Here is an 8,740-nt window from a genome sequence, read left to right on the forward strand (position 1 = left end):
AAGAACTAAATGCAGCAAGATGTACCATTTGCAATAGGACTAGTGCCAGAAGCATGAAGACTTAAAAGAAGGCATGGGGCCAAGGCTTTTCCCAGCCTAGACTCCTCCAAGCCTAAGGAACACAGGCCTCTTTTCAAGTGAGTGCCAACTGGGTGCCTGCTTCAGAGATGAGAACCTCAGAATAGGGACCCTCCTCTCTCTCTGAAGGTGGAAGTGCAGCAGGCCCAGTCTAGAACCTCAACCCAGTTCTACTTGGCAGCTGCAGTGAGTAGAACTATTATCAGGGTGTTGGGAAAAGGTCCTCTTCCTTGCTATAGCTTCTCTGCAGACTTGTAACCCCATAAACTACAACAGCAAAACCACCCCTATACTGTACTTTCTTTCATACCTATGCAGCCTCATCTGCAAACAAATCCCTCCCCTCCACATTCTTGTCCTCATTCTCCTTCTTTACCTTTGTGGCAACTGATAGTCCCTGCCCACTTGCTTTGTGATGAAATTCTTTCCTCCAAAACATGGTTCTGCTCCCACCTCCCTGGGGGCTCACTCCTTCTGTCTCCAGTGGTTCCTTTCCTTCCACCCTGCTCTCAAACACCAGCCTTCCCTAAGGTGATACATTCTCATTCAGGCACCCTCAATTGGGGAATGGGGATTCGTATTATAATAGCATTGTTTGGGAGAGTTCCAGTAATTGCAGGACATTTGGCATTCCTAAATACCAAGAGTGTCAGTGGAGGACCCCATGATCTCAGCCACCATCATAGCTTCAGCAATCACCTTGTGGCTGATGGCCTCAACAATCACCACCTTCAGCCCTTATTCCCCTCCTGGTCTTAGGGCCCACCTTTACTGCTTTCTGGTAATTTCCTCCATGCCACAGCATGTCCCTGTCTGAAGTCACCCTCTCCTGCTACCATCCACCCTGATCCAACCTGCATTCCTAAGCCCAGAGATGGCACCCCTAGCCACCCCAGCATCCAGGCCACAAACCAGGCAGTCAGCCTTGCCTCCTCCCTCTCTCCAATCCACTCATCCAATCAGCCACCACTCCTGAGGATTTCATCTCTTAAAAATATAAGTTTCATCTGCTTCTGTCCATCTTTGAGGATACTGGCCTAATTCAGGTTCTCTTTCTCTCTCACCAGATTCCTGCAGCACCCTCCTCATTCTCACTGCCCCCTGCCTTTAGTATGGTAGTGCATGGAGCCAGACTGCCTGAATTCAAGTCCTGGCTCTGCCACTTCATAACTGTGCAATGTTGGCTGGGTACATTAACCTCTCTGGACTTACATTTTCTGTAAAATGGGCATCATAATAGTGCCTTCCTCAGAAATGACCATGTTTATGCATTAATACATGCAGAGCACCAAGCCTGGCCCTCAGTAAATCTTGGTTACTATTGTCAGTCTCATTATTCCAATCTGCCCTTCACTCAGCAGCCAGAGATAATTTGACCATGTCATGCCCACTTAATCCTCCTCAGGGGCTCCCCACTTCTCGGAAGCCCTGCTCCTAAGGCTCTGCTGATCTGTCTTCCTTTCGTATCATATTGACTCTTGAACACACCTAGGCTTATGCCCATCATCCTAGCACTTTGGGAGGCCAAGGCAGGAGAATCCCTTGAGCCTAGGAGTTTGAGACCAGCCTAGGCAGCATAGGGAGACCCCATCTCAAATAAACAACAAACAAACAAACACACCTGACAAATCTTGCCTCTGAGCCTTTGCTTATGCTGTTCCCTGTGCCTAAGCGCTCTTCCCCATCAATTCCCATCACAAGCACCTGCTCCAGTGCCACCTCCTATAAAAATCCTCCCCAGAACCCTCCATACAGAACGACTCTGATTCTTCCTGTCCATGTCCCAGTCCTTTTTTTCCCCCTAGGGATGAGTGTATGTTCCTTGTGTCTCACTCGTTTCAGAATTCCCAGAATTCAGTGCAGATCCTAGCTCCATCTCCTGCCCCCAGCAAGGGCTTCACAAAATCAAGCTGAATTCCAGCACTTCTGGGCCTCCTAGGGCCAGAGCTCTTCAGCCCAGAGGGTGCGTCAGCTCTGGGCATATCTGAAGGAGGGCCTGAAACTGTAGGGTGTGCTCTCTGTCCACCTCAGTTCCTGAATCTCCTCCATGAAGCAGCCCCCTCCTCTGAGTCTGGGGTGGGGGTGGGGGCTGAGGGCAGTGTTATGTGCAGGGCTGCCCAGGCATAGGGGCTCCCCAAGGCAGCTGAGGGCAAGGAGATGGCTCCAGGCCTTAGCCAAAGCCCTGCCACCTTCTATGATGAGGGCTAAAAGCACAACCCAGTGGTCCCAGTGGCCTCTGGGGTTCAGGGAAGGTAGTATGGAGGACAAAGCCACCTCCCCCACACCTTCCCTCGCACCCTGGAGTTCAGAGTCTTTGTTTCAGCCTCTGTTCTGCCAGGGTTGGCTCTGACTTTGGGCCAAGAGCTTCCCCTCTCAGGGTCTGGGTCTCCTTCATCACAAGAAAGACCCTCTCCAGCTCCATCATGTTCTAAATGCTGACTCTAGATGGTGTCAGGGTACAGAGAATCACAAGACAGGAAGACTAAGGGGTGAGAGTGCACTGGAAGGTGAGAGGTAGGAGAAATTTTTACTGCCTTAAGCACATTCCTGCCTATCCCCGCTCCCTTCTTTGCCCATACACAGAGGCTGGCCACACCAGAGAACAGAAAAGGAAAAAGTTTATTGAAAACTATATACAGTTGGTCCAGCTCCTACCATGGGCTGCAATCTCAGCCAGTCCCTCCCACACCTCAGGCAGTGTCTTGGCCCCTCATGGGGAGGGATGGGGCTGGGCCTAGGGCCCAGACTCCCTTGGGTGGCTTGGCAGCTGGAGCCCACAGTGGATCTTTGTAAATTTACAACTCTAAATGGCCTGAAGGTAGCGGGCAGGGGACAGGGAATGGATCTCTGCCTGACCTAGTCACAGCCTTGATAAGGGAACACTATTCTGAAACTTGGGTCCAAGTAGGACCCAGCTAAGTTGTCCGGAAGTCCCAACTGCTCCTTTCACAGGCCTTCCTAGACATGGAGGCAAACAGCCTCCCTACAACCCCACCCCATGTAGCAGGCCCCATGGGCTTCACGGGCTTGACTGGGGACACCAGGTACCCTTCCTCCCAACATTGACTCAGGGTCCGGGGCTCCTGGAGCACTCCCCAAGCAGAGGACTTGGGGTTGAGGGGTGAGTGTTGGGGAGGTCACAGCTCCGAGCCCAGAACCGGAGCCTCCTGGGGTCAGAGCAGCCATGGGGTCAGGGCGTCCCGCTGTAGGAATAGTCTGCTTTATTGTGCATCACCAGCCGGTCATCCACGAAGTAGAAGCTGTCAGACTGGGTCTCATATGGGTGACAGATCATCTCGCTGACTGCAAGAGAGGCCCACCAGGCCGGGCAAAGGTCAGGAGCCTGAGTCCGGCCACTGCAGAGGCTTCAGAACTGGGGTACAGGGACAGCCAAACAACCTGAGATATCCCTGGCGTCTTTCTCTACAGATGATATGGGAATGGTGGCAGACACAGAAGAGTCCCAGGGTGGGGAGAAATGGGGTCAGACCCACAAGTCCCCCTCCCTCCCACAGCTCGTTCTCTACACACCCCCGACTTCCCCACTCCCAGAAGGCCCTGCCCACGCACTCAGCTCCTCGGAGAGAGGGGGGAAGTCGTAGATGTGCTCGCAGGTGTTCTTGCTGCTGGGGATGCAGAAGCCAAAGTGGAAGTCGAAGCTTTTGAGTAGCTGGTTGCGGAAGTAGTGCCTCTCAATCATGCGGAAGTTGTTGACAGGCTTGTCTCCCACTGTGAACTCCACCCTGAGCAAGGGAAGGAGGCAGGGCTGAGTCTGTCCTTGAAGTCAGCTAGCCAGCCAGGCTCAGGACAGGCCATCCCTACAAGAGGCTGAGAAGGGCCCCCTCACACCCTCTCCCTCACCCCCACCACCACCCCCAGCCCAGCGACTCACGTGGCTCCCACCTGCCTCAGGCGGAGGAAGGCAGGTGTGAACTGGTAGCGGACAAAGCGCCCAGCATTGGGGTCCAGGTCCCGCCGGTTGATGGGCAACCGCTCTGCAATGTACCCCAACTGGGGCTCAGTGGACTTCAGGCTGGGCCCTTGTCCACCCAGGGTTCCACCCCTGGGCCCCCATCTATGTGATGTTTTAAAAACTCCCCAAGAAATTCCGGGGCACACTGAGGGTTCAGACCATTGGCCAGATAGTGCCACCTAGCGGTTCCAGATCTGCAGGTTCCCGATTGCCACTGTGGTTCTGGGGCCACAGGATGCTGAGGCCTGGGACCCGTAGGACTGCAGTTCCCAGAGAGCCCTGCAGAGGGCAGGCTGGCAGTGACCGAAGGGGCAGGGCTGACCTCACAAGATGTCCAGCCTCAGAAACATAGGGAAGGAAAAGAAAGGGCCCCCTTGCCTGCAGACTCCTGAGAACGCTGAGGTCCAAGCCCCAGCTCTGTGGACTCCTCTGTGGCCCAAGGAGTCCCTGGGCAGCCCACTCCACAGCTCATATCTGCCTCGCCATTAATGGCCCACCCAGCCCACTCACCTGAGGCTGGGGGCTTCTTGATTTCAAAGAGGACAGTGCCTGAGTCCATGTCCCGAATCTTAAACCTGACGAAATCGATCTTGTAGATATTCTCCTCGGGGGAGCAGAGGTAGTCTAGGGGAGACAGGCAGCTGAGCAAGGAAGGGGCCCCAAAGCCCCTGCTGCCAGGTCAGCTTGTGTGGGACCCTAGAGTAGCTACCATCTTCTCATCCCTGGGATCACTGCCCTCTGGAAAGAGGGACCTGAGTCCCTGCCCTTGGGGTACACCCCCAGTGTGGAAGAGACATAACTCCACCATGGGGATCTAACAGGGGATAAAGAGTGCCATCCCAGTGGCCTCTGGGGGCCAGGGAAGGGAAGGGCAGAGAAGGGTAGAGGATAAGGCCACCTCCCGGACACTCTTCCACCCACCCTGGAGTTGAGGGTCCTCATTCTGGCCTCTGCTCTGCCAAGGCTGGCTAGGTGACTTTGGGAGAATTGGGTCTCCAGCCTGGTAGGAGCCTCTCCTCTCATATGGGAACAACTTCCTGCAGTCTGACCTGTCTCTTCTACTGCAAACTCAATCTATCAACTTCTCTGTTACCCTGCCTTTGAGAACCACACTCTAAAGGGGGCCACACAGCTCTGTCTTGGGAGAGTCACAGTCCTTCTCTGGAGGATACTCCTACCCTTGCCCCACAGCTGTCCCTGGCATGACATCTAGATGTATCAGGTGAGGCTGATGTTGAGGGGACTTTCCCTGATATGGGTGGTGCTGGGGCAGGTGAACAACCCTTTCCCTGTTCCTCCTCCCCTCCCAACCCCCTCCTCTCAGTAAGAAGCTTACACCAGCCCAGCTCCCTTAAGCAGCTTAACCAAAGCTCTGCTGACTCAAGCCCAGAGCCTGGGATATGGCAGGGGGAGGAGGCCAACTTTGCTCTCATCCTTTGTTGATCTCCAAATGGGAGGAAGTCTTAGCAAGCAGAGAGAACCCCCTTAGAGGTCATTTAGGCAGCCCTGGCTCTGAGCCACCATCATGGAGAAAGTAGTCCCGGACCCCTATAGAGAAGAACACAGGCTAGGCCAGAAAGAGAGTGTGGCAGGTGCAGCAGCGGGTGTGGAAGGGCTAAAGGGAGTCCTCGGGCCCACAAGGGGAACCAAGAACAGTGGGAGGCCCTGCCTGAGGAAGCTCAGGGACCTACAGGGCCCAATCTAACCCTCACAGCTCTTGCAGCAGCAACTTCAAGTGTTCAGGGGGACCCTGGCAACAAAGAGAGCTGAGAGGTGCAGGGAGAGACTCTGATGCTGTCAGCCTACACAGCATCACATCCTCCCCTGGTGGCCCACAGAGGCCCGGAAATCACCCTCCAGGCCCCTGGGCCACCTATTCCTCTGGGGCAGGAAGAGGAAGTGAATATAAAGTCATTTTCTCTTCCCCAGGCCTGCTTCTTCCCCAAGCCAGACACAGTCCCCTCCGGGAAGCCCTCCTGGCAGCCGTCTGGTACCTAGGGCCCAGCATGGACTTTATACAGCTTGGGGAAGAGTCTACTACAGCCCACGTGTGAGGCGGGGAGAGATTGGAAGTGGGCAACCCCTATCTCACCCCATTCACCCTATTTTCACAGAAAGTAAGCACCAGTATAAAGACACAGAAAGAAGGTACAGAGCATAGGGAATAGAGGTGGCAGAGTGGGGAGCAGGATCCCAGTGCCCAACTCCCAGATCCCTGTAAGGCCTTTTCTTCTCCCATTCTCCAACTTTTGGAGCCTCTCTCATTTGGGAACAACTTCCTGCAGTCTGACCTCAGTCTCTTCTACTGCAAACTCAATCTATCAACCTCTCTGTCCTTAGAAGAAGTGAGGAACAGGGATGTCTATGGCTCAGAACACCATGGCCACTCCTTCCCTTCTAGAAAGGATGAGGCCTGGGACCCAGGGTCAGGTCAGAATAAGGAGCAGAGTAGCCAAGGGCTCAGAACACAACTGCTGTATTCCTCTCAGCCACAAATAGCTTCCTAAGCTGGATTCAGGGCCCAGTAATCTGGGAACAGCAAACCTCGGACCTGCGTGATTAGGGTCAGAAGAGACCAGCAAGAGGTGCCAGGGTGGAAATCCCTGGAACTCTGTTCTCAACTCCTGCACAGGAAGGGGTTCCCATGAAGCCTTTTCCTCTACTCACCCTCCACAGATTCCCCATCTCTAAGGGCTATGAATTTCCTCCAAATTAGGAGACAAATGGTGGTCCATGAGCTGGAAGCTCCCTCTACTTGCAAAATCAACCCCCCAAGTTACTCAGGACTCAATCTGACCTCTGGACTTCCTCTGAGACAGTTCTGCCCCAGAGCTAAGCTGAATCCTAAATACTGCTGTTGCAAATTGTAGCCCAACTGGCTTCAACATCAGCCTGGTCCAGCCTCCCTCCCTCCATCGATGCCTGCTTGGGCAAGGGAGCTCAGTACTCTGGGGGCCCAGCCAAGAATGGCTGCTGCCTAACTCGGTAAGGATAGAGGAGTTGGCCCCCAGGGACCCAGGAGCACAGGCTCAAGGCTGCCTCCCCTCCACAGCTCTGTCTGGGAGCCCTGTGTTCAACTGCTTTGGAAGCTCTAGGGCTCAGGTCCACTCCAATATATGCACCCCATACCCACAGAGAGGCCCCCCAACAATTATTCTCACAAAGGGGGCCAGGGCAGGTTGCTGGTGAATGTGGCCAAGGTGGAGAGCCACTGTCTCTTCATGCACCTTTCATCCTTTGAGGCTCAGCCAAGGCCTCTGCTATGAGGTTTCCTAGCCCTCGTTCCCTGCCTATGATGACCCCCTCCCCTGCCCTGAAAGCCAGGTTGTTTGACCCCAGGCAGCAGCCATGAGCAGCCCTGTAGGGCCCAAAATACTACTGATCAAAGAGCCCAATGCACACAGCATGCATAGATGCCAGGCACTGTACAGAATCAGAGGACTTATCTTCACAATAACCTTATGAGATAGGTACCATTATCCCCATTTTACAGATGAAAAGACATGCTGAGAGGTCAGGTTACTTGCCCAAGTTCACACAGCCAATTATATGGCAAAGTTGGAACTCCAGCCCAGGCAGTCCAGCTCAGAAACTCTTAACCACAGTGGAGACCAAGCCTCCCTTGATGATAGAGCCCCCAGAATAGGACAGGCGCTAGTCCAGGCTTGGGGGGACGTTAAGCCACTCCCCATGAGAGGAACCACAGCCAACACTCTGAAACTGCCTGCTCAGTTTCTTTCCTGGGGAAGAAAATGGCCCAAGTCTTCCTGGAGGATCAGGGTGAGGGTATTAATGGTTGGGGAGGCATGACGAGTCTGAATGCCTCCCAAGTAACTCAGCCTCCACCTAGCTTCCAGCGTGGGGGCTGAGGACAAGCTGCACTCAGCCCCTCTCCTCATTAGTGCAAGGGCGGGCCTCAAAGCGCTCTGAAGACTCCACAGAGGCAGGGCTACAGTTGCAGCTGCTGCCGCACACACCTCGACGCTGGGAAAAGGGGACGGACCCCTGGAAAAGGAAGGAATAAATCTTGAAAGGGAGAAGAAAGGCGCACAGAGAGAGATCAAGGGAAGAGGGTACACAGAGATCTCAGGCTTGGCTGCAGAAGGGAGAGTAGGGGACACAGGAGAGGGAGACTTGGTGGGGGAGGGGAGGCGGGAAAGGGGGCGGGGGCCGGGGCTCGGTGCGCCGGGAGGGCCCCTCGCACCCTCTGCCCTTCCCGCCAGCGGGCGGCGCTCCCTCGCGGGTGCTCACCACCCGTGATCCGCTGCAGCCCCAGCACGTCCTCCGGCCCGATCGGCTGCTTCCTCTGCAGCGGCCCCGGCCTGGGCCCTGGGCCTGCGTCCGGCTCCGACTCGGACCCAGATTCAGATTCCACCGGCGGCTCTGGTATGGGGGCCACGCTCGGGCCCGAGGGCCCGGGAGCGGGCTCCGCCCCCGTCCCGGCCCCACCGCCGCCCTTCTTCACCTTCATGGCCTCGCCGGGCCGCGGCTCGCCTGCTGCTGCCGCTGCTGCCTGCGCCGGCTGGAGCCGGGGGAAGCGGGAGCGTCCGCAGCCCCGCCCCTGGCCGGGGCTCCAGGTACCGCCCCGCCCCGTCCCCGCCCCTGGGGTGGGCCCTGCGCTGATGCCGCCCGCCCCGCGGCCCACCCCTGCCGAAAGGCCACGGACGTGGGGGATGGGAGTCGGGGGAT

At 55.8% G+C, this 8,740-nt stretch overlaps 1 protein-coding gene across 2 annotated transcripts; it reads right to left on the reverse strand.

Annotated features, from left to right (window-relative positions):
* Positions 1-2,678: 2,678 nt before the first annotated feature.
* UNC119 (unc-119 lipid binding chaperone) lies at positions 2,679-8,629 on the reverse strand. Of its 2 annotated transcripts, none has more exons than XM_030924026.1 (5): positions 8,303-8,629; positions 4,562-4,675; positions 3,971-4,073; positions 3,649-3,821; positions 2,679-3,381 (listed from the first exon to the last, which is right to left on the reverse strand). In XM_030924026.1, exons 1-5 carry the CDS (start codon positions 8,520-8,522, stop codon positions 3,269-3,271), a joined length of 723 nt encoding a protein of 240 aa, XP_030779886.1. In that variant the 5' UTR covers positions 8,523-8,629; the 3' UTR covers positions 2,679-3,268. The 2 variants fall into 2 exon arrangements, with proteins under 2 accessions (XP_030779886.1, XP_030779887.1); XM_030924027.1 differs by having other exon boundaries at positions 2,679-3,377; positions 8,303-8,599.
* Between the last annotated feature and the right edge of the window lie 111 nt (positions 8,630-8,740).

Source organism: Rhinopithecus roxellana, chromosome 19, assembly GCF_007565055.1.
Source record: "Rhinopithecus roxellana isolate Shanxi Qingling chromosome 19, ASM756505v1, whole genome shotgun sequence".
Lineage (NCBI taxonomy): Eukaryota > Metazoa > Chordata > Mammalia > Primates > Cercopithecidae > Rhinopithecus > Rhinopithecus roxellana.